The sequence below is a fragment of the Cebidichthys violaceus genome, unplaced genomic scaffold (assembly GCF_023349555.1).
Source record: "Cebidichthys violaceus isolate CVI_PGR_0920_01 unplaced genomic scaffold, fCebVio1.0.p SCAF_59, whole genome shotgun sequence".
Taxonomy (NCBI): Eukaryota; Metazoa; Chordata; class Actinopteri; order Perciformes; family Stichaeidae; genus Cebidichthys; species Cebidichthys violaceus.
Window position 1 is genome coordinate 617,530 of NW_027176805.1, and position 26,896 is coordinate 644,425.

The 26,896-nt window shown below is 43.7% G+C and overlaps 1 protein-coding gene across 2 annotated transcripts in view; it reads right to left on the minus strand.

Annotated features, from left to right (window-relative positions):
* efna5a (ephrin-A5a) overlaps nt 1-21,522 on the minus strand; it is a 67,819-nt gene extending 46,297 nt beyond the window's left edge. For both annotated transcript variants that reach the window (XM_068732478.1, XM_068732477.1), the window contains exon 1: nt 20,603-21,522. In XM_068732478.1, the coding sequence (XP_068588579.1) occupies nt 20,603-20,727 (125 nt within the window). In that variant the 5' untranslated portion in view covers nt 20,728-21,522. The remainder of the gene's footprint in view (nt 1-20,602) is intronic.
* Between the last annotated feature and the right edge of the window lie 5,374 nt (nt 21,523-26,896).

Sequence of the window (26,896 nt, forward strand, 5' to 3'; positions counted from 1 at the left end):
GTAATTGAACGCTAGTCTGCCAGATAGGCGGTGTGTGTGCGAGGCATGTGTGAAACGTGTGCGCGAGGCATGTGCGAAAGATGTGCAAAAGAGAGAGAGGGAGGTGGTGGTAGACGGCGAGAGACAATGAGCAAGAGAGAGAGAGCGAGTGTCAAGTCCAAACAGCCAGCCCGGCGCTGATGCACACCTTGAAATGTCGAAAATGGGGGCGCGTACGGGTGAAGTGCAGAGGTGAAAATGGAGTGGGGTGAATTTAATGATTTAACTAGCATTGGAGGGAAAGCAGCTCATCTCCAGGCTGGTGGAGTGTGTGGAGCAGTGGGTGTCGGGAAGGTGAGAGAGAGAGAGCCAGCGGCTGATGTGAAGATGGCGGAAGCAGAAGGGGGAGGGGGGGGGGGGGGGGGATTTCCTGGATTGTGATGTCACAGGGTGTAGGCCTCGACTACAAAGCTGACCCCTGACTGCCCGGGCCTTCATGATCTTTATCATGCAAGTGGTGCTACTACACTCTAATCCAGACAGCCTCTCATACAGTTGGAGCTGAGCTGGTATTGACAGAGGCTCTATTATGAGGAATATGTTTTTTTTTAACCAAACCTGGTAAAGATAACCCTCATGAGGCAAAAAAAAAAAAAAAAGGAAAAGGAAGCTCACAATCCTATTATCGTGCAAGTTATTTTGTACGAACTGTAAATATGAGCAGCTGCGTGGTTTAAAGAAAAACTTTGTTGTTGAGTTGCAGTACTTTCCACTTGCCGAAAAATGACGTCAGCAAACCGGTGGCCAAAATAAATAGATAAACCCAATGCTACAACACTATAAGTGCAGCACTCCATCTTATAATATTGTGTGAAGGCTCATAGCATTGTGACGTTATTTTGCCGTTGTCACATTCTTCCAACATGGTGAGAGCGCAGCGTTCACAGAGAGGAAACCAAACAAACTATTAGGAGAATAAACAGGCTCAGGTACTTATGCGGCTCATTAGGAAAGTTTAATGATGGTATACACCCATTATTAACACATATGTCTGTGTAGATTATTGGATCAGCAGGAGTGCGTGTGAGAATCTTCAAGGCCGAGTTAATGGCCGAACACAAACATGTCAAAGTCAGCCGCCACTTGTTTATTTATTTCCTTCTCTGGCTTTTCCCTTCATGCTCCGACTCAGTCAGCACACGCTAACTGTAGGCCGAGGCCAAACACCCGCAGGGAGCGACCCTGTCCTCCACACCGCTGCCTAACACATCACGTGGCGTCTTTCTGCCTCCCACTTAACCCTAACCACACACAGACACAGACACAGACACACACACACACACACACACACACACACACACACACACACACACACACAGAGACAGACATAAATATTCTTCCCGCTGCCCAAAGACACGGAATATACCGAGACCAAATAAACATGCCGAGCTGGTGAGGAAATGCGAATGAAATGCTGAGACGTATAGGGCAAAAATTGTCCGAACGCCGAAGCCAGGCAGACTGGAGCAATGCTGGCAGAGCACCAACACACTCACACACACACACACACACACACACACTCTCGGGCCTGCAGCAGAGCGAGGTGTCAGAGCCCGTTAGAGGCCTTTGGCTGGACACAGCTCCAGAACAAGCTGGACAAAAGCGTTGCCTGTCTCCCCTCATTAAGTGATTTAAGATCCCGTGTTCCCCCGACTCCTTTCATCGCCGTCCAAAGTGAACACACTCAAAAAAGCCCAACAAGACTGCCAGGACCTGCTGACATGAATGGGGTGAAGAGGGGCAGGAAAGCCAAGTTCATGGCGGAGGACCAGGGTCTAAAGCTGAGCTACGCTAACCATGCCTATTAGCCTGCACGCAGATGGAGGGGGGGGGGGGGGCCTAGCTTGAATAAAGCAGGGTACCATGGAGGCTTGGCCCCCGGGTGGGTAACAGCAGCCACTTAATCCATTAACAGTTCTTCGTCCACAGAAGAAGCAACGTTTTCCCATGAAGGTTTAGTTTAGCAGAAATGTGCCGTTTCCACATTCCTGGCTAACAAGGCGGCGCTATCTGGGGATGTGGGAGACGACGGAAAGACGGAGGAGCTGGATGGAACATCAGAGCTGCATCCAAAATCAACTTCATGAGAGCGCCGGCTTGGTCGAGTCGTGTCATAATTATGAGTGATTAAAGCAGCCTATCATATATCACGCAGTTACCGGGATTTGCAATGAAAACTCCAATAGTGCCTGTGGTTCAAGTTGAGTCTGGATTTGTCAGCAGTGTGGGGGGGGGGGGGGTGAACCAAAGCTTTTAGCAGCTGCCGCGAAAACAAATCGCACTCTTTTGCAAGCCATTTTGGTTTATTATTTGAGTTTTGTTGTTAAAACAAGTACGAACATTTTCTAGAAATGAGTGTCACGAGACAGAACGAGGACAGAATGTACCAAAGGATTGTGCAGCAACTGCAAAAAAAAAAAAAGAATCTTCATCTTGTCAAGTTAATTTAAGCCCTAAAGGTTTCTCGAACATCAATATCTAAAAACAAGACAGATGGAGGTAGATCGCTGTACTAGAAAAAAGGAAAAAGATACGTGTATGTCGCAATTCAGCTGATTTGAAACCAGTCTTTTACTTTAAAAAATAAAGATTATCAGGTCTTAACAACAAAATGTTCAATCTAAGTGTATGAAGGGTTGAATTTCGCACAAAATAAGATGTGCAATATATATATATATATATATATATATATATATATATATATATATAAAAGCATCACTTAACACCTGAAAAGAAGCAAGCTCCTCTGGGAAATTATGTCAGCTTTGAGAACGCCTACTCAGATCCATCACCAGTGCATGATCTGCACTTAATGTAAGGACCGACTTTCAGACGCTTTGAAGCGCGTTTGAAGTCGGTCAACTCTTTGATAGACGTGACAAGCAGAGGAGAGGCCCTAACTGAGCCGCCGCCGAGGAAACTATGATATATTCCGACTCCGTCTGATTCTGCACAGCTCTGCATGAAAGAAATCTCCGTTAAAAGAGACAACCTAATTGGAGATTGAGTGTGGTCTAAAGTGGACAGTAGACAGAGAATGCAGAAAATGCACTATTTAGATTCAGGAGAGGAATAAAAAAAAAAAGAAAAACGATCCTCTGAGCAGCCAAAGTCCAATTAGTGCGGTATAGAATGTGGGATCCAAACATTTGTTTACAAGAGGCAGTTTTTTTTTTTTCCCCCCCTCGGCTCTCTCTCCGGTACGGGGGACCCTGGTCGGATTCCACGACGGCTCCACAACAGAGTGGGTGTGGCTACAACACACAAACCTCGGGGCCTTTTGACATTACACTGCGCAACCATGAGGTCAGAGGAAGGCTCTTTCTTCCCAAGCACAAAGGAGTGATTTTTCACTCGCCCCGTGAGAACGGCGGCGAATAATGAACTCTCGGGCCCCTGGTATCACGTTCGGTTTCACACGCGTCAACTCCATTCTGGAGCGGAACAAAAGGGCAGTAGGAGAAACATTTGCGGGGAGGGAACAGCGTGCCCAGGGCATGCCATGCTGGGTGAGTTTCAAGCATTTTAATGGCAGCGATACTCTTGAGATTAGGAGGGAATTGTTTCTTTCAGGCATACGGAGAGAAACATGCACAATTAAGGCTACCGGGCAGACGTGCGGATACGTGAAGGTGAACCTGCAAACGTATGGCAGCAATACAGCACCAACACCGTCAAAGATGCGAAAGCTAGAAGCGTTTGTCCGACGTGTCGCTCGAAGAAAATATCTGGATCTTGAAGCTATGTCAAACGTCTTATATTGTAAGTCCAGCCTCAAACTGACTAATCTCTGCAGTTTTTAATGAGTTTAAAAAAAGATTATACACAGATCTTTAATCGAAACAGATCGGGTTTAACAGATTTTCACCTCCGATCGTAAACGTCCTTTGCTTTAATAAAGCTCCGTTCACAATGAACAACGTCCTCTTGCAGCGATCGTGATTCCAAAAACGCTTCATGTAGTAAAATCTATCGATAAATTCCTGTCGTCTTTAAAACTAAAAGGGAAAAATATAAAGTGTTTTACCCGAGAGATACCTGGACTCCGGCTAATAAAGCAGTTGAGGCACTTAATTCGGACTGGAAACCGACCAGATTCCTTTAACCAGCTGTTCAAACAGTTAGCTGTGTTAGCAACGTGTTAGCGTATTGACTGCTCCTGTATATATGGAGGAAACCAGAACCATCATGTTTACAGCAGCAAGATAGTAATATAGATGTTCTGTCTTACAGTTTAGTCCTGTGACATCATCAGCTTAACTGATCAGATATTAGCTGTTGTTACCGGCCTTCGATGATGGTTTTAAAGTAAACAGGAAATACGCCTCGGTCGGTTTATGGAGTAACTCTACTGTTATACATTCTCCACTCTCTTACAGACTTTAACCTCTTTATGGAATCACTTCCTTTAGGGGTTTTGGTTCCTTTTGTTTCGTTTTTCCCTGCTGCAAGTCTTTGAACCTGCATACCTGAGACGTTCATTAGAGACAAAAGAGAGTGCAGAGTCCTCACCTACTCGGATTGTGAGCAGCAGATGCGTCTGAGTAATGAAATATCCTCCTCGTTGCACCTTTAATCGACGGAATTTATCGCGCTCCAGACGCGGCTGGGACTAAATCCGGTGACTTTCCAGTTCTAAGACGCTCCATAACCGGCACCAGCACCGAGCCGCCCCGCTCTGTGTCATCTGCTCTGCTAAACTATAAAGCATTTGGGAAAGGCCAGACGGATTAGGCTGCAGTTACTCTGACATGAAAAGCTGCTCTTAATTCAAAAGCTCTCATGGCTGATTAATCACAAATTATGATCAAACAGCTGACTTACAGGATAAACATATGACACCCTTGCTCACAAGTGTGCGTCTGCATCTGTGTGCGCTTGCCAGTGTGTGCACGCATGCATGGCCTGTGAGTTAGTGTGTGTAAAAGTGTGTGTGTGTGTGTGTGTGTGTGTGTGTGTGTGTGTGTGTGTGTGTGTGTGTGTGTGTGTGTGTGTGTGCGTGTGATCACGCCGTCTCCCCGAAGTCTGCAAACTCATTTTCCACAGCAGATTAAATGTGTGTCTGCACCCACAGAGCACACCGCCAAATTAAAATCACCAATGCCCCGACATTCATCTGTGCAGACTGTGAACCTTCCTCGTGTACGGGATCACAACCAAAACCATTTTCTCAAAAGCAGCAGCAGAAGAAGAAATGGTCCTCACTCTCAAAACAGGCCCACATTTTCAGAATCAGAATCAGATTTAGAAGAATTCTGAGACAGACTGGAAATGTTAGTGTTGTCAAGAGGCCGCGTGGCCAGTGCTTGTATGTTGCACACATGGAGGAGGTGGACTTCAACTCAAACCTGGAGAGAGTGAAGGAGTCAGCTGACGGGGATTTTTGGAGGGAGAAGAACAAAGCTGTGAAGTCTGAGAAGCTTTAATCGCCCTTCTCATATCTGATAGCGGAGCAGCAGGAGTCAGCAGCTGGATGAAAAACATCTGGACTCCGGGGTTAGCAGAGCTAAATCAAGAGGCAGCTCAGGGCAGCGAATGTGCAGAAAACGTGGAGCTGTTTCTGGGTTTCTCAGTTAATTGTTTGTCGTTGATAAAATATCGCTAGATAATATGAAAGCTATGCGTCTTGAGAACGCGTGCTAGCTTGAGTCATTTTGAGGGCGCTCTCCTACATTATGGGATTTTCTGGTGCTATAAAATGTGTTATGAAGAAAAAAAAATTGGAATTAATACAACTACATTTTTGTTTAACCCAATAAGTGGGAGTATGTGTTCCTATAACAAATTGGTGTTTTATACAAATGTTTAATACATATATATTAATATATATATATATATATATATATATATATATATATATATATATATATATATTAATATATATATATATATATATATATATATATATATATATATATATTAGGGATTATATATTATTTAAGTTGATTTTGTGTCGCACAAAAATGACAAGAAAGATTCCGACGCTGTAAAAAATGGCGAGATTATCACACATAGCAAATTTCAGGGACACTACATCAGATTTTAGAATCCGCGTGCATCATAGTATATTTGGGGAGAATTTCAGAAGCCCTGTAACAAATTTTGGGATCATGACGCATACATTTTTGTTTCCACAAGATCCCCAAATTTGGCACAGTAAAAACCCATTTTGTCACAAATTACACATTTTTGGGACAATCAAGCAAATTGTCCGGGTTGAGCATGTACTACAAAATATTTTTTAAATTAAATGAAATTAACTAATATTTTACGAGGCCAACACATCATTTTGAGGCCGTTTCGATGAATGTTGAGATTCTGAAACTGCAACAATTTTTGTGATCATCTCACGTAACACCATTTCACACTATAGCTAAATGTGGGTTATTTGCATGTACTATAACTATAATTCTGGATTATGCCAAGAACATTTTAACGGCTCTGTAACACATTTATTTTATATAACCGAGGTCATTTCACCACGTTTACAAATTCTGGTGCTTTTAAGAGTTTTAGCAGATTCCCAAGTGAAAGACTTCAGGAGCATTACGCCACATTTGAGCAGTTTGTGAGTACTATGACACGGTGTTGGCACAAAATTAGAGTTGGGATAGTGTACTGCTATACTGAATTCAAGGACGATGAAGAATACCTATTGACAGGGGGGAATTCACTCAAACTAAATCAGGGAGTGTAGAGTTTACAGTTTGAAGAGGTTGATTTGAATTGTCATGAGTTTCAGATAATTGTTGGGGAACAAAAACATGTGAGCTTCCTTGAGAGGAAAGGGAGGAGAGGGACAGACATGAGAAGCACTGCAAGAGATAATGAGCAAGCAGGGGAGCAGGAACGAGAGAAAGCTAAGTCAGCTCCATGTAACCTTCTAACATTTACACTGTGGCGGACTCTGCAAGAGTGTGTGTGTGTGTGTGTGTGTGTGTGTGTGTGTGTGTGTGGGTGTGTGTGTCCTTGCCACGATGAATAGGCACCATACAGATAGTGATTAATTCAGATAGTTGTTGGCATTTCAGTTTACATCCCCCAGAAAGCAGCATGCTGCTGCAGCACGAATTCAACATGCTGCATTAAGAGCTTTGCTCCCTTCAGGCAGCAGGAATTCTGGGTTATTTCTACCCTGGTGTATGTGGCACAGTTTTGGTTATCTGTGCTCAACGGACCAATGAAAGCGCAGCTGCTCCACGGCTCATTGGCTGCCGCGGGGTTATGGGTTAATCCTGATTGGTGACTTTCTGAGAGGACACACCCCTTGGTTTTCCTTCTTTTTTTGGGGGAAGGTAGGGGGGTTTGGAACAAATTTGCATATTTATCCATTTTTACTGTTGTGTGGAGAATTTCTAACCTAATTTTGGGACATTTTTCTCTCCAAATGCCAAATATCACCAAAAAATAATAAAAAATTAAGTAAATAAAAAGACCTCTCAGCTTGAGCTTCAGTCGCCAACAGTTGCTCGTAAAAAAAACCTCTTAATTGAAGACGGGACTAATTATTTAAACCGTTTTAATCGTCTCAACACAAACTCCATAGACAGGCATGCGTCTTCGCCGTTCTTTGAAACAATCAGAAAATAATACGATATCTGATTGGAAAAGTCGAGAAGTGTGTCAAGCGGTGGTGCTGCACCACATATCCCACTACACTGCTGGGTTGCTGGGCAAAATTTAGAACGGGCCTGCCTCCATACAGGAGTGGCTTGGTGGATGGTAACTGTGTGTGACGTCTTAGCCGGCGTGTTTCTCTAACCCCCCTGTGTATCGCGTGTCTAGACCTCACCAGCGCTACTTCTGGAAGAACCACGTGACCCAGATGAGCATTCACAGGACTTCAACGTCCACACTTCAGGCCTATTTTTTTTCTTCTTCTTCTTCGATCAATTCTTCCCCTTTATTCCAGCCTATAATCAAACGGGCCGAAATAAGTAAATCTGACGCGGAACCCAGAGCCAACGACAAATGGCTGCATCACAGCGAGGTTCAAACCTAACTAAGAATTCATTTTCCTGAACTATGGCTACAACTACACAAAATAACAATTTGATTAGAAATTTATTTAAATAAAAAAAAACTACATTACGACAAATTTAAAATTTATAGATTTCCTGGGACTATTTTACATTTTGAATTCTGTTATTTTCTTTCTGTTAAAATGCTGTTAAATGAATACAATATGTAGATTTAAAAATATGAATTAATTATAGGCTGAAGTAACTAACATCATATTACAAACTGGAAAAGTTACAATATTACAAATTGAAGCAAATTGATATGCTTATACAAAGCATATCACAATGTAATGCAAATTGTGTTGTATTTTCATTCCAAAGAAAAGTATAATCAAAAATGATATTGTTTATGCTAAAATAAAATAGGATTAACTATTATTTGCATTTAAAAAAATATTTTAAAGTCACTTAGAATACAAATAACATTTTTAGAAACCGTGTGTAAGCCATGAACTATGAGAAATATAGAATATCTATGGAGAGGCAGACAAAGGAAATCTGATAAAACAGATTTTCTTTTTTAAAACAGCATACTTTGGGGCAGTTTTCTTACCAATGATTTGAATATTTATCTATAAATTTAAACAAATGCTTCTTGCATTTCAATGTGTTTTCCCTGTAACGTAGATATTATGACAACTGCCATAAAAATGGCCAAAAATCCCAAAAGTTGGCGGAAAAAAAAGAACAAAAAAAGTCCATTAATGAAAAGAAAAAAACAATTAGTGAACTTTTGGTGACCACGCTTTTGCTACTTATGAAAGTCCACTAAAACTTAATAGTAACCTCCATCCAGAGACAGAAATATGAGCAGTGAGCCATAAAGACTTCTGATGGAAACCTAAGCAGCCGGCACACTCAGGAAACAAATAAAACATCTTTATGAGCTGGATTTTATGATCTTAATAGGCGCAGTCCCGGTCCAGTGGCCTCTAAGTGCTCTGCTGGACAGGTCTGTGTTTCAGAGCCGACTTCAGACACCACCGGCTACTGTCTGCACCGCCACACACAAAACTCTGCACAACTCACTGTTTTCATTACGCTGGCTGCTGGATAATTAAAAGAACACTTTCACTGCCCGTGAAATTACAATAAATTCCCATTAGCTGGGTCTAATGTACACGGTGCATATTAAGACACCGAATATAAAACAAATGGATACACAACACACACACTGTATGGTCATATGGTCTGGGTAATAGGAGACCAGATTTTTTCAGCACTTTTGTTTAGAGGTCTGGTGATTACGGTGTAAAAAAACTAATTTTCAAATGCAAGTAATTCCAAAAACAAGTGAGAGAAATCTGCTAATGAGGTATAAATATTTCACTTTCAAGCACAAATTCGTATGTTTGAAGCTTTTTTCTCTAGATTAAGAAGTAATTTTCTTGACTTTAATTGTGTGCTGATTCACAAAATTGACTTTTTCTTTTCTAAATGAATGAGCGTTAACTTCTCACCACCAGATTTTCTTCTTTTTTGATTGCTTTTTTGTTTGTAAATTGAAACTAATTTCTGAAAAGTGCATCAAACTTAAATATGAAATACTAACTAATGAGCATTTTTGTTTCTTTTCAATTTTTTGTTTATCATTTTCATTTAACTCTTAACTTATCTTCTCATTCTCTGGCAAAATCCTTCACATATGTATATTTGTTACAGTGAATAAATGTCTTTTTTTCAAATAATATTGATAATTTCAGACATGCTGTGCTTATAAGGAAACTAACTTTATGACATTAAATCAGAGTGAAACTTTGTGTTAGGAAAGAGGGGGGTGGAACCCGTCTCTACGACTGTTTTTTATTGTTCCCTCGGAGTTCGTCAGTCTCTTTGAAGCAGGACGGGACAGGTGACCTTGTCCCTTTTGTTAAACAGACAATACCGGCTTGTCGGGCCATTAGCTTCTCTTTGTAGGTGCTCGTCTAGGTGTGATATCCACCCTGTCGTTGCTCATAGCGCAAAGCCGTCGTCAGAATCCACCACAGGGACAAAAGGGAAGTAAAACACCCCCGAGGTGATTTACAACATTCCTTTTCCAGTCATAGTAAAATGTCATTATTTCAATTATACATCACAATCGGCTTTAATCCCACAAATAAGAAGGAGAAGCACTAACAACCGAAGAGCCTCTTGCCCGATTCATGAGAGCGTAGTACTCCACTCAAAGTGGAGACGTCTGATTGGCGGGAAGGGGAGCGCTGCGATTGGCTGAGGCGGTGGCACATTCTGTGTCGGCTCAGCGCTGGGACCTGTTACGCCAGATGCCCTCCTCTCGTCCCCTGCAATGTTTGCAGCCCCACGCACGCGATCCCTCGCTCCGCTTGGCTGCACCCTCTCATCGCATTACTTCTGCTATTCTAACTCCTCCATCAATTATGCACTAGAATAACTCTGGGCCCTGATGGAGCCAAGACATAAAAGGGGATCATCAGCGCTCGCAGCGTCTGCCCAGCATGCTCCCCGCCGCGCTGCTGCCGCACTGCCACCGCTGATATGAGCGGGCCAAGGTGCCAGCTCGTACGGGACGGCACACATCGACGGGTTAGTGCACAAACAAAACGCATCACGGCTTCGTCATTGTGTTAGTAGGTCAATCAGAGACGGGCGTCACTGCAAAGTTGCAGACTCAGCAAAGTCACGAAAACCGTATTGTCAGATTCTTAACGAAGACGAATAATCTTGTCTCGCACAAAATGTGCGTTACATTATTCAACTTGTTTTAAGGTAATTGGTTGTTCGATTGATTTGCTTTGAAGAAACGAGTGTGAAAAGTGTGTCACTCGCATCGCAAAACAAGAGAAAACTAGATGGATTCAGTTCTTTGAAAGGGAGACGAGATGAAAAGCAGTCGGACCACTTTTAAAATCAGATCAAATTGTTTGGTATCAATCAATCAATTTCTATAAAAAGAAAAACAGAATGTTTGGTTTGTTTGTAGAGGTGGATATTTTTTTCTTTTGTTGTGCTACTGATAGCTTTGCACCGAATTCAGCCTTTATTGGTCTACCTTCACAGATAACATAAAAATGATGAAATAAGGCTCAGTGGCAACAAAATTCAGGCGATCCCTTCAGTCAGCGCTATGCAGAATCATAGAATTTACATCTTAAGGTCAAAGCTGTCTTCAACTTGTGTCCAAATGAAATACAAATACAAAAAAAAGTCAACATTTTCTAGAAATAAATGTCTGTATTTTGAAAATCTCTTGAGGCAAACCAGAAAATAATTTAGCAGGTCACTGCACTAGACTCAAAAAAAAAAAAAAAATCAAGAAAGACATGATATCAGAAACACATTTTTATTTCTCATACAGATTTTTTCCCCATTTGGGAAAATCAGACTTCAAGAGCTTGGCGGAAGACATAAAACACTTCGTAAGGAGGCCTTTGTGTCTGTAAAGGAAGGAGATTTACTTGCAGGAGTAGGAGTGTGGGATCACAAAAGATCAGAAAACACTCAAGTGACGTCCCAGGATTCGTAACCTACTTTTTTTTTTTTTTTTCCTGAAACAAAATGGAGTCGAATTTGGAAAATGGCTGCCCGTGTGCTCCCCGCTCCGCCACACACCACATTGAAAAGGCGAAGAAGAGGAGGAGAAGTCAGCCACGTGTGTGGAAAGTGTACACATCCTGGCAGTCTGAGATTTCAATTAAAGGCCCTGCAAAGTTGCGCGAAGATAAAAAAAAAAATACCAAAAAAAAAACAACGATTTAATCGCAGCCATTCATCACCAAAGGAACGCAGGCCAGGAAAAAAAAGGAAAGCCGACATCACGTCGACCCCTCCATTAAAGTCCTGACCTGGATTTCTCCTGGTTGCGTGTGAAGGTTTGTCCAAGCTCTGTCGTGAGATCACAAACTGCTTTTTTAATATTGCATGTGTCGCAAAGCACCGAGCGTGCTGAAATCACACAGGGGGAAACACTTTGAGTCTCAGCGGACCACACGAAAGGTCCTGCAAAGTCACACCAAGTTCATGCAACAACAACTGTTCTTCACACGCAGATACATAACAATAAGAACTGCACGGCGGGAGGCTGAAGACAGCGAAACAGGCGTCTCGTCTGTTGTGGTTCGGCTCTAAACCACGATCAGATAAACCCTCGTACCCAAATGATTACATGAGACATTTGAACCGGAGGGACAAAAGCAATTAGACAGCGGCGGTGTGTCCCACCAAAGCATATTTGGCATGTTTTGGTTCATCTGTGTGTCTGAAAGAAAAACTGTCTGTCGTACTCTATGGCTCACGCGTGATTCACCAAATCTCGTCTGGAAAAGCAACGCGCATCATGCTTTGTCTAAATTTGTTCCAAGATACACAAAAAGCAACGAGTCAGCAGCCGTTTCAAATCAGGAAACGTCGCCCCGACGAGGAGGTGCACATATTTTTTCAGTTTCAGGCCTCCCTCCAAAGCCACAGTGACCCACATATACTTCCCGAAACATTTACTTGGAGGTTTGGCCCTCGCGGTTAAAATGATCGCACTCGAGCCAATTGACATTTCAGCTGTGATCGTATCTGATTTCAGTCGACCGACGTGCCAATTCTCTCATTACCTCCATTTGTTTTAAAGCAGAGGAGACATGGCAGCCAACAAGTCAAACCCACAGACGTATAACAGCATTAAGTCGAAAATGAAGCTTAACAATCGCTACAAGAGGATTCATTCACTTCTAAATAATCCAAACATGTGAAAGAATACACTGCTGATTTCCCTCAGTCCCGTTGACTCCATCCCCCCCTTCATATGTTCTCTACTTTGAGGTGCGGAGTTGAAATGCACCTTTAACATCTACACTGCAAAAAAGAAAAAAAAAAAAAAATCAGCAGCATTGGACACACCTGGACCCGGCCTACTCCCGCTCACAAGGCCTGAGCCAGCAGCAGTCCACAGCTGGCACACCTCCTCTCACACACATGCCGGATACGTCTGTGTCGGGGCTTTCGGGTTTCTTTTACTTGTTTTTTTAACAACACGACATCCACGCGGCACGTTGTCACGCATGCACTCCCTTCACTACGGACTTATTCTGACTTCATTTTCTGGTTAATAAATCACTTTATTTGTTAAGTGCGACCGCTTTTGTCACAGTTTTAGAGCTGGAACCAGTGAGTGTATTAGTTCAACCCGTTTCCAATACAAATCAACTTTTTTTTAAAAAACAAAAAATATGGCCAATAGTTGCACTGTAATCAAGCAAAATAGCTTGAAGACTGTCAGAGTGAATAGTACTCAAAGATCTCTTGGTAAAATTGTATATTTTACAGTATAAACATTTACTCTGGTCTTTACAAACTACAAAAACTCCTGTTTGCTTATTTTTTGCTGTTGAGGAGACTCTAAAGGGACTCCAGCACGGCCGAGCACCCACCCTGCCGTCTTTGATACTGTGTGATGCCCGACAAACAGCAGCAGCCTTGCCCTGTCTGTTAGCAGCTTAGTGGCTCTTTAGGACCTTTTTTAGAGGCAGTTTTTAAAAGCTTTACTGCAGTCATTAGGAGCTAAGGCTGATTAATGTGAATGGTCAGGCAGGGCCTGGCTTTCTGAGGGGAGAACAGAGAGGGGTGAAGGGTCCCACAGGAAGTGTTTTGTGTCTCCACACAAAGGGAGGGCTGACCTCTTAAGCCCCTTAGAGCCTCTTTGCTAATACCCTCACCGGTGCCTACAAAGACACAGGGGATGCCATTTCACCACTCACATTTAAACAGGGTACACAGAAAAGAAAGCCCCGCCAAGATTAAAACGGCAGAAAAGTGAACCTCTGTGCAGCGGAGTGAGACTGTGAGATTAGGCCTGAAGAGTTCCCCCCACTAATCCATTGACTGTCGCGCATATCAAACACAGGATGCCAAACTCGCACAGTATCTGCTGTGGACACACTGAGTCTCATCGCATAGCTTTTTGTCATATAAGAAAAAATCTTAAATGCTTCAAAAATAAACTGGAAATGATTTCAACCTGTTTCCACCTGCCGAACATTTTCAGTGATTTTAGGGTCATTTCCCCTTTTTTTCAAGATATCTTCTTGAAACAGGTTTATAATTGTATTGAAAACCGGTTGAAATAATCATATTGCTGACAGATTTTTCTTCAGGTTTTTTAGATCAAGAATATCAAGATGCTGATTTCTACAAAAAGTTGATTTGTGTTGAAAACTGGTTAAAGTGATCACACTGGACAATTTTTTTTTACCCCAATACTTTATGCTTATTTTCATTTTCTAGACCAAGAAGATTCTCTGTTCCAGAAAATTATTGAAACAAGTGGCTTGCATTCAAAGCAGTTTGAAGATTGTGTGCTGCATTGACCAATTTATTTCAGTTATGTGTAGAATTTTCAAGTGATTTTTCTCTGATTCTGGTGCAGCAATTTACCTTCATTCTCTCTTCTTTCAAGATACTGACAATCAATTCCAGAAAAGTCTAAGTAACAAGTGGACTTCTTGTGGAAGGAAGGAATCTTGCTAGATTTGTTTAATGTATTTTAAGTTAAAAACTCTAGATTGAAATGTCATTTTTCTTCATTCTAGGGCTGTGGTCTGCCGTATTTCTTCTTTTTAAAATCTTGAAGCAAACTGAGTTGTATCAGAAACCTGGTTAAGTTATAATGCAGAGTTTTTTACTTGATTACAATTCAGGGATTCTTCCAAGATAGAAAGGGACTCAGTTCTAGAAAATTCCCCAGAACCTGGGGGAATGAATACTGCATTGGCAAAGGTCAGTGATTCTGTCATCAACATACCGACACTAAATTCTAGCAAATTCTTGACTTCTCTTGGAATTTGGCTGAAGCAATAATGCTGCGCTGGCAGATTTGTTGCTCCTAATGGAAAACAAAACTTTGGCGACTCATGCAGCGACAATAAAAGACTTTTCAAGATGGAAATTCATGTTATGGAAAAGAAAAATGCAATTCAGTGATTGTAACCACAGTGCAGTTGCTGTGCCAGAGCCTGAGAGAAACATTGCCGTAAACCAATAAAGCGGCCACACTTATTAGTAAACCTCTACCCACTACTTCCTGTCAATCACGCCCCGGCAGCCTGAGGGCCCTCGCCTTGTTAGTCGGAGCGTAAAAGGGAGGGCCGGGGCAGCTCATCTCTGCAGGCAGGGTCGTAGAGAGCACGGGGAATGACGGGCGTCTCCACAGGACCTCTGTTCCCCCTCTGCAGAGAGCCGAGTCTCTGGAGCTCAGACTTATTAAGCGCATTCTGCAAGGTTCGACTGACTAAAGTCCGGCGAGAGGTAGCGGACTTGACGCGATACGAAGGAGATGTTCCTATCTGGGATGTGGCGCTCTTTCATTTCAGACGCTGAGAGACTGAAGTGCTGCGAGGAGGCTTAATGCTCCTGCACTTTGTAATAAAATGGAAGGTAAACCTCAGATAAGAAGCCTCTCATCCTCAGGTTATTGATAGTTTCTAAACCCTCTCCGGAGGAAATCACATTCAGTCAGCTCTCTTTGATGCCTTTTCGTGATTGACACTTCCTCAGGGTGGAAACATTCTGACCCCACCCCGGGGGACTCCACGGCCTGCACACCGTCCCCCTGTCGTAGCCTCTGGCCTCTTATGAGGAAGTTTCTCTCACCCCCGCGACTGTATTGTCCCTCCTGTTCTAATCCCCCCCCACACCCACCCTCCCTGCTCCACCTCAGTTAACATATGCACCACCTCTCCCGTCCCCTCCTTCTCCCAGTGTGTCTCCCTGCTCAGCTAAAAGCCAGCTACGGGCCACTGAGTACGAGCGGAACAATGGCGGCCTTTCAGGCGCTCGGTGCCAACGCTGGGAGAGGACCGCGGTCCTGAGACCCAGTCAATATTTGGACGTGCTTTGCCTTTTATTGTGTCCCGGTTTTTTTTTTTTAATCCGAGCGGAACCGAGCGGCAGGGAGCCCGGGAAAAGGCTGAGAGGGGAAAGCGAGGGTAAACAGCGGGAACAATGCGAACGGGGCAACTCACAATACCACTGGCAAACTATCACAACATCGGCTCGCCACCGAGGGAAAAATCAAGTATTGTTTCTTTAAGTGGAGATTAAAAAGAGAGCGGACTAGGGAAAGCAAATAGCGGAGGTTGCTCTGCTGCGAGGAGAAATGTGTCAAGTAGAAGAGCTTGCTCCCATTTTCTGAGGTAGAACCTCAACCAGAAGCAATCGACTGTCTTTTCTACTCAGTTTCCGGACGTACTTAAGAACATCAGAGGCCTTTTAAAGTCAATAGCCACACTTATTTCACACATGCAAACAGGCCTCTGAAACAATTCTTTGATTGTCTAACGGAGAAATATGTTGCATCTGCTGGGGGAAGCTTTGGACGGGCATTATCAAGGATTAAAGGAAACCCCTGGGGTGACGGTGCTCTCGCTGAATGCTGGAATCCCTCTCGCCCCAGCTGTCAGGTCCTTAGTCCCACCCAATGAGGTTCTTTGATGACGAGGGGTATCAGTTTCCATGGCGTCGGAGACACAAACAGCTTGGGAGATTAGGGACGGAACTCGGCCCCGAATCTCCGTTGATCCCACCTATCAGCAGCAAATAAACACCTTGGGCCTCGGCAACGCCTGCGTGCGGACCATATGGACCCGGGTGGGTTTTAATGAAGCAGCTAAATAGCTGGTGAGCAGGGAATTCACTAATAGCTCCTTGTCAGAGCAGCAGTAAATACCCCGCTCATACACTTCATGCCATCATTTGGTTGCCGCCACAGACGGCGAAGCTGACAAGGAACATCTGTGACTCATTTTTCTTACATGAGCTTTTCCACCACGAAACGCTAGAGTTTTTGTTTTTCATTATCCTACGGGTTTGGATTTCTCGTGCTTATTGGGAGGTTTCTGTCTTGTTGCCACTTTCGTATACAGCATACTGAATACTTGCTTTATAAGCAGTAGCTAATGTCTTCATTAATGGTTAATAGCACTTTATTGATCACACAAAAAGGACAAATGGTTAGTTTGCTTGAATCTTATCTGATAAGGCACAATGTAAAAGGTTAATTAATGGCTTTATTAACGTTAATATATCATTTGTTCATACTTCAAAGGTCTTTAAGAAGCTATTAATAAAGGATTGTGTTCATATTAAATCCATGTATAGAGAACTTTTTTTATATTTCCAACTTTCTAATAGGCATACCTTATAAAGGGTTAATAACTTGTAACTTTGAATTAATAAATACATTATTAATACTACATAGATCAGACATTAGCAACTAGCTACCGACACCACAGCCTCTGATCTTTCTCTAAATTATGTATTAACCATTTGTTACAATTTAACTCTATCCTTGTCAATAGGACAAGGGCTACAACATAACAGCAGCTGCACATTATTCTTCATTATCACAATAACAGTATCTACGTGCTAAGTTTGCATTTTGCCACGTACACAATTTGTCATAATTCCTTCATTTCTAGTTTTGGAAAATAAGTGTCTCACTTACTCATGAGCCATCAGCTGTTTAGTTTCAATGTTAGTGAGTCATTAACATGTCTGCAGTTGGAAATGTCAAGTTGTTAAGAATTTGCTTTTGTTCTACAAGTTGCACAATGCAGTCCTTTCTCAGAACGGTCTACTTTTTTTTCAAAAGTTCTTCTGACAAATGGCTTCCAACAGATCTATAAACATGAATAAATGTTATGCTTGTAAGCGGAACCCCGTGCTGTACTTTCGGCTTATAAACTTTGTAGAGACTGCTACGGCCGCGAAGCATTGCTCTTCATTATTCTGACAATATCTGAAATCATTCTGGGTCTACGACTTAAAGGAGTCACAACAGCGATTTGCCAAATATACTCTTTACACATCTTCTTCAGGAATACATCCACATTAGGAGAGTGCCCAAACTTTCCAAACCTCCATAGCAACTATGTGCACACTTTGACTAATGGACTGACTCAGAGTAGAGCGAACAATGCAAAAGCTTTTACTGCAGCCTCTGCACTGAGGGAACTACGGATAAATACTAAAATGGCACAATTATCTGAAGCCCTTTTGGTCAATCAATCAATCAATCAACTGTGTCTCTGCACTTTCTTTCTAACGAGGCTCCCTGAATCTGTAGTTTCATTTAATTTCATTAAGTAGCTTATACTAGCACAGCTACTCGCTGTCAGTGGAAGCTTTTTTCAAACTCCAGGCGAAGCTGAGCCATCCTCGGGGCTGTAAATCTCCCTCCTCCTCCCCTCAGAGTCCTGCTCGTCTGAGCCTAATCAGCAACAAGCATCAGCGCAGGAAGATGTCCCCCCCCCCCGAGATGAAAGCCCAGCAAACATGGATGCATGTTTATCTAAATTACCCCCCCAAAAAAGCGGTTTCTTTCAGCCCCTTTCAAACAATAGCAAAACATGAAAATGTCATCGCATTTCCATTTTTCACGACTCACTTCCCATTTCAATTCCAGAGCTCCTGTAGGGGATTTCATGAATGGCTGAGTATGGACTGCTGCTCCGGATGCCATTTCTCCCCACTTTGGTCAAATATGCAGCAGAGAAGGCAGAAGAGGGGGGTAAGAAAGCTCATCTGGAAGTTGGGACTGTACCGCAGCAGGTTCCTGGGGCTCCAATACTGAGTATGGTTACATTAAACAGCAGGGATCCGGGGCCCGCGAGCTCGTACGGAATACTGTTAGGTTCTGCTGCAGGTCAGGGTGGGGCCCCAGGCTTTAAGCGCAGCCCTCTGCCCATACATTATACAGCCGGGGTCAGGTTTAGATTAAAGTCATGAATGAGAAAAGGAGACAGTCATTTAGAGTTACTCATTTATTTAGCCCCCCATTCTGCAGAGACAAAGCCCGGGCGGGGTGCCGCGCCAGGGCCGCCACCGGGGCCCCATGGCCAGTGGTACTGCCCCGGTTTTGACCCTGACAACGGTCCCCTCTGCGCTGCTTAACCCGCAACTTGCCTGGTTACTACCAAGTGTGTGACCTCAGCATGTGTGGATCTCTCACAAGACCGAGCGCCACGCTGTGCCTTGGCCGCTGCTGAAATGCCCCTGTGTACCCCCTTATTGTCTGCCCCAGCGTGGGCCGGGAGGGGGAGGAAGAGATTGAGGAGGTAGAAGGGTGGGGGGGGGGGGACACTTGGATGGGGGAGCATGGCAACCAAGAAACCAGACTCGGGAACTGGGAACTGTTTGAAGGCCAAGAGAGAGCGAGAGAGAAGGAGAGAGAAAAGAACAACCTGCAGCCTCTGTGGGACTGAAATCTGTTATCAGACTGTGATAGTTAGCGGAGCAGGAACTCCGTCAGCCTTTGAAGCCACCACAACATTTGCATTAGCATCATTAACATCCCGTCAGCTCAACTCCTCTGCAGCCCAACAGACCAGTTTCTTGTCCCTGACCAACCGTTGATGTACACTAGTCTTTTGTTTTTTGGTGTTTATTTAATAAACTCATGCCCGAAACTGCCGCCAGCAACGAGAGTAGTCCAACTCAAAGTGACACACACTCATTATATCATCATGTGCTCGAGTGCCAAGAGTGAAGCACTGAGTCACCCAGGGAGGTGCCCTGACACACTCAGGAGAGAATTGTCAATTTGGTATTTCAACTGAAGGATCTGGACTCGTATGAACAAACTTCTTTTTTTGGGGGGGGGGGTGACTTGCTTTATAAAAATCAGGACGCAACCTTAACTTTTGAACTGCATGATTTGAGTCACCCGAAACAAGAAAATACACTTTCTGAGCAGCGCTCCACTGTGATAGCACAATAAACCACATCAACTCTAACTTGACAAAGACAAAAATATCTCCATAGTCTGACAGGATGTATCACCATTTGGCACAAAAACAATTCTGTCGATTCTAATCCATGGCAGCAGACTGGAAGAGACCCGAGAGTTATTTCAACGCAGCGGCGTAACGCTCAGCCGAATGCATCTCTGCGGGCGCTCCTCATATGTTTCATTTTTCAACCTGAACGTGCAGCGTGACACTGAACATAAGCGCGTAACAGCGCGTAATAGCGCACATCCACAGTGTGCAAATGCTCTCTCGTTCCCCCGTCAAGTGGGATTCATGCTGATTCAGATACGAAGGATTATTAAACTGTATCATCACAACATAACGACCAGTGAAGACAGCGCATGAATGATGTAGCGGACCTGACACACACACACACACACACACACACACACACACACACACACACACACACACACACACACACACACACACACACACACACACTCGTTTGATCAACCTTGTGTGTGCCGGAGAAGAGTTCATAACGGTGGTAGCGCAAAGCAGATGTTCTATCATCATATGCCTTGTTACAAATTGATGAAATGGCAGCTTTTAAATTTTAAATATATAAAGTGACGTTTTGTTAAGCTTCTCCAATGGGGGGGGGGGCTTCTTGTGATGCATCAGGGCTCAAGAGCGTACACACTGTGCGTGCTGTCACTCAACGATTAAACTACTGTAAACCGGTTTGAGTGCAGCTTCGACCGGGCAACGTCGGCGCAGGGAGCCCCTGTGTGCCGGTGCGTCCCTGCAGTGAGACCGGGGGGGGGGGGGGGGGTTGTTACTTACTTGGGGTTGGTCCGGTTCCAGTAGACGGCGTAGCGGTCGGACACCACCTTGGAAGCCGGGTCCTGGCCGTACACGCACACCACTACGACGAGGAAGAGGAAGAGGATCATTTCCACCTGCGGCATATTGGCTCCGGAACTCCGATGAAAGCCAAATGGATTACGGTCCCTGTCCTGTGGATCAGGTTTAAGGTTTCTGATGACGGTGAAATGTTGCGAGGAGAGTCCGCTTTACAGGTGTAGCTCCCCGCTCGGTGTTTGGAACTAAAGGAAATGTCTTTCTCTCCTTTTTAAGAAAACAAAACAAAAAACGGCGTTTCACTGCTCACTCTGCGTTTTGACAGTCAGATCAATGACTTTGCACCAAACGCTTCACTCGAAAACCAGTTCTACTTGAGGCAGGGAGAAAGCCACAGCATTTCTGCCTGAACAATCTTCAGCCGGCTCAACTCCGCTCCGCGCAGCAAACAGTTCCTCCAACTCGCCTCTGATTTCCCGGAGACGAGGTGCGCAGTGGGGGGAAAGAAAATGTAAAAAGCAGAGAATGAATGTTAACTCAACAGATAAAACAGAGCAGAAACGCAGTCCTTGTGGCGTCGCGCTCTCCGGTTTAGGATCTGTCGCCTCCTGCTCGGTGTGACACAACCGAGAAGAAGCCCGAAAGAAGAAAACTCGAACCGGCAGCTTCTTCAGCTCCGGCTGAACCCGCAGCTGCCCGAGCGCTTCTAACCCCTCCGCTGAAAATCAACAAACGCACGCAGAAAACCAAAAAAAAAATGTATCAAACCTCTCTATGTAAACGCGCACAATCTCCGGGTAAAAACCGTCACCCTGACGAGCGGCTCCGCAACATCACCTCACCGAGAGCGCGCGAGACGCGGTGTTGTCAATGTGGAGGAAGCAAACCGAGTCTGCAGCGCTCCGGCTTCTGCAGCCATGCTCTCCCGGACCAACCCCCCTCCTCCTCCACCCCGAGCCCCCCCCCTCTCTCTCTCCCCCCCTCTCTCTCTCTCTCTCTCTCCCTTCCTCCCTCCTACTGTGCCAGCCGGGGCACACTGTAAAAAATGCTCGTCTTTGCAGTTGAGGCGTTTAATCTCAGAGACTGTTGAATCTTCTGGGGCAAATTAAATAATTATGCAAAATGTATTTAAAAAAAAAGAAAAAAAGATTAGTACATGCTTTGTTTCCACGGTGAGACGCTTCACGTTTTCCACAAGTTGCAGACACTCTTTCCAAAGTAGAGCCCTCCACGAGGAAGCAAGAGATGGAATCTTACCATTCTGTGTAGAAAGTGATACATTTGTTCTCCGCTGTCATGAACTCTATCCTTGTGACGGGGGGGGGGGGGGGGGGGGCTGTTTGTTGCAGCTGACATTTCTTGCAGAGTACAGTTTCACGGTTGCTCACAGTCTCATTGGCTTGGGGTTTGAGTGACGGCCGTTTCGTTTATAAAAACAACATCCCTCCTCCCGGTGGGTTGGGGGGGGGGGGGTATCTGTGCTTCCCAGGCCGGCAGACAGATCCCAGATAATTCCACAAGCATGCTGCACAACGAGCTCCTCTTTAACTTCATTTCACTTGATCGCAATCAATGTATCGTTTGCCCATCAATTTGATTTCATTCAATTAGGCCTGAACCAAAGTTCAGCTGTTTTTGTTTGTTTTGGGGGGGGATTTACTGACAATTAATTGTGTTGTCAGTAAATGCAGTGCTCCCTGCCACAAGAAATGGTATCCAACTGGTTTCCAGACAGTCCTATTACTGGCAACATTGCCCTGAAACCAGAAAAGTGTCTCATGGCGTGAGTTTTCACTAAACTAAATTTCCATTCTGCTCTAAATTACCTCACAAGCCACACATTTAATTATCAGCACAAAAGCAAAATGCTTTAATTTCCTCTTGTTTGCCTCAAAATAATATTTAATGCTTCCTCAGCCGCACATTTGTCTCACAGACATGTCAGACTTCGCTTCCCTCAGTGTTCCAGGGCTGTAGCTCTACAGTGAGCTGTGCAGTGGTTTGGGTTCCTGACTCAGTGCGCCACGTAGTGGTGGTCATGGGATCCACAGGGTCTCTTTAGCAAGAACTCAGCACACTGCTCACTGAAGAAGAGGACATTTGAACCATTTCAACAAAAAAAAAAAAAAGTATTTAGGTGGAGTTTGGAGAAAGTCCATTAGTGAGGCCGAGCAGATACAGACAGACTTCCGTCTAATCCTCCTCATAACAACAGTACCACTGAGGGAGCTCGTCTGAGGGCCACTGGGCTCAACAGGAGGATTGTAAACTTTACAGAGACACTGAACAGTCGCTGCCGGCGCTCCTCACAAACAGCCTGATTTATTCCACCTGAACGGGCTCGTTGAACTCCATCTCGCCTGGTTCAGGGTTCCCCTCCATTTGTTAAGCCCCTGATGCCACAGAGTGTACATTTATTTCCAAAACTACTGCTCTCATGGCACCAAATTAAATCGCTTCAATAGAAGCAACACTAAAGATGGATGGGTACTTTTTCAAATCATGAGGTTTTTTATTTGACCAGTATGCAAGCTCTGGGGTGATCACCTTCAAATTGAAGTGAAATAGAAAGGGCACATCACATTCAATGCTTTATATATATCATATCAAATGTTTTACTGGCTGTGACTGAGTGGGAAAGGGGCTAAGTGGTTCACACTGCTGCCTCACAGCAAGATAACTTTGGGTTTGTCTCCAACAGTTACCTTTATCGTTAAAATGATGGATGTTATTTTAAAATATGTGGCTTTTTCCTCAGTGCCCCATAATATAAAGCGTGATCTATTCACGCAACAAGAGTGCTGCAATGAACAACGTAAAAGTCAACTTTTAGATGCAAGATGTCGCGAAACAGCTTTGACATATAAAGGACTCCAGTCAGGTGATATTTTTTTGTTTTTCTTATTAAGAAAATAATCTCCATCAGTTGGATTGTGCTGCTCATTTGGTAAGAGCCTTCATACTATCAGATTGGCAGTGCCCCCTTTGTATTATCAATAAACCAATTTGAGGGTTGTCTGTTCAGAGAACACATCATGTAAATGTTTCTTACTCTGAGCCTACAGCCATGGGTCGGTTTTATTTTTTAGTGTATCTAAAATCCTGATTTGACTAATGTATTGTGCAGATACTTAAGGCGGATAAAGAATCAACAACATTAGATTTTAAAGGCGCTCGGCACAAGATGCAGAGCATATCTGTTGCCTGTACGCGGCTCTCAACATGGAGACGGCCGAGCCGGCGGCTAACAGCTAACGACAGCTAACAGAGCCAACAACGGTAACGGTACTGACAGAGCTAACAGTGTTTACATGAGGGGGAACCAGACAGGTGGATGCCGTCGGTGGGGACAATATTATCAACGCTCACATGCACAAGACGTGCATGCGCTGCCGGCCAGGCTATGTAAACAAAGCACAAAGATGTTCAGATAACACACAAGAGAGGGAGAGTAACTACATTCCCTGCTCAGGTAGACATTACTCCACTATATCTTTACACAGCTAATAGTTGTCTGCTGCTATATCAATGCTCTGAATATCATAAAGAAAACCTTTGTCCAGTTCATGTCAAAATGTGATAAACTTGACACGTAATGCAAACTGACTCACAGTCAGCAGTAAAGAGGAACTAGCTCAGCCTGAAAACTGACCTGACCTGGACCAGGCTATTCTGAAGGGATGGTTTTCCAATGTATCTCAAGCCGGACTTATACTTAAACCTCCTTCATGAAACAATTTCCTAAAAATAAAGCTGACTTACTGAAATAAGCCTGGCTTCGTTGGTCATCTGGCTTCACAAAACACACAACACTACCTATCCATACCAGAACCCCAGCTAAAAAAATAAACCATGTACATCCCAGCGACGTGCACCAGCTGTGCGTCACCGACCATCAAATCACTGGTGAGAGAACTGAACCCAAACTGGCCGGCAGCACCATCATCTCCCTGTGGGCTTTGTTTACAGTAAACCCACCTCACACTGTGTTTGTTTGGGTGCCACAGAGATGTTGTGTGTGTGTGTGTGTGTGTGTGTGTGTGTGTGTGCACGTGCGTGCATGAATTGTGTATACACAAACATGCAGGTCTGAGGGGTTTTTTTTGCATGTGTGTTTTGCACACACACACACACACACACACACACTTTTGCGCACGTGTGTGCCCGTGCGTGCACGTCAGACTGATCATCCACCTCGCCCAGGCAGACTAATCCATGAGCTATAATCACCTCATCTCCCCGGCTAAAGTGCCTGTCCTACTTCATTTACGCCTGATATACGTCTGTGTTCGCCAAGACAATGAAGGCATTATAAATTAGGGTCAGCAGGGCTGCGAGCACAGCGGCGCATCCTAATGCTTCTCATGGCCTTATGAGTGGACTGTCACACGCATGGAGGAACCAGATCTCCCATGTGAAGTGTATATCACAGGCACACGGTTTCGCCACAGAGCGCTGAATCACAGATGCGCTCCGAGGCGAGCAGAGTGGGGGCATCGACGACGAGAGCAACGGGTTTTTCTTTTCTTTTTTTTTTCGTGCTTTTGTTTATGAATGCTATCTGTAATAAACCAGCGCCATCAAAGTGCCACTGAGTGTTTACGTTGTGACACAGGCATTACAGCCCCTCAGTCCTCTTCCATTAGCAGCTGGCACTGTAATCTCACAAAGAAAAATCTGTTTTCAATAATTCCTGCCTGTTGTTTTCTTTATCTTAACACCAGTTAATATCTTCTGTAATCACTTGAGTTGTTTATATTTTTTTGTTGATTAATTTTGAGTTTTCACCATAGATCTTTTTATCACTGTTGTATAAAGAAATACGGATGATTAGAGGCATTTGGCAAAAAAATGAATAAAAAACTGCAATGAATTGATGGATATTTCTTAACACATTGCACTAAGAGTACATCTCTTCCCTCTAAATTGCAATGTTTGTTTTTTTCCCACTCAGTATTGTTTTCTTCCCTGAAAATATTTCCATAGCCTTCTCTCAGGTGTTTGATAAACCCGCCAATGAGGTCATGTTTTCGGTTTTCGGTTTTTGGGTGTAGCACGGGCCGGGGAAGAGCCCATTAAATTTAGGAGCGGATCGGAATCACGGGGCAGATACAAAGCATGAATTACGCACATTATTATATCACTTTTTGGAAACGGCCTTGGTGGAGGGCGGTGTTCTCTGAGTGTCCTTCTAGTTTACATGTTTTTGGGGGCTTTCATCGTTCGTCATCGTTTTGGACGTATACACACACACACACACACACACACACACACACTGTATGAGGACTTGATGTCATGGTTTATGTGAGATAACTGGCACCAAAGCATAGGTATTTATTGCATTCACAATACGTGTGCTGAATCAGATTATTATCACTTTGGCTTGACAATTTTGTCAGAATTTCAAACTTGTGTTAATGTCAGATTTTCTGTTGATTCTCTGACATTTTCTTATAACTTTCAGGTTAACTGACCTCTGTTTTGTTTGAATTCGGCCCATAGAATATTAAATACAGATACTAAAAGAAAAGATAAACGAAGGGGAAGTAACCACGCAGCAGACGAGAACGACACCGTGTTAAACGTGTTAACCGCACACAACAACTTGTTTGTTTTTTTTGTCCTAAAGTTGCAAACAGTGAGCAAAGCAGTGTGTTCATTCATTATCACTTCCTTCCATTCTAAAAAAAAAAACAAACCTGAACTGTATTCACATGTAATACATTAACACATTTTAGTATACAGCCGTAATTTATACTTTGACACTTTGTCGAGGATAATTTAAGGTCACAACTGCCCTGGTTGAGTCTCTACAGGCCAGAATCGTTGGTGCGTATCAGTTGCAAACATTACAAACATCATTTTTCCAAATGTATTTTCTGGGAGATCAGACTGGGCTGCTCTTTCAATTTTCCATTTAAAACTAATTAAATCTTGCTGTGCTTCTTCCTCCTGCAGATGAATGTCTGGTAGTGGTTATGGTCACTTAACATTCAAGCCCTTCTCTGCTAGTTTTTAGAAATAATAAGAACACAGGTCAGCCACTGTTGCATGAATACATTGTCCATTTCGATCCATCCCTTACTCTTTCTGTCCATTTGACTTCTTTTTTTACTTTCACCTCTTTTCTCTTTACCTCCTGCTTATAATGCTATCGACATCTCCTCATGGAAAAGAAAATGTTTATCTCTCCCCCAAGGGAGCGGTTTGTTCCTCTGTCTCTCCTTCTTCATCGCTCTGTCTAAAACACCAGTGTGAACCTTCCCAGCTGGCCTT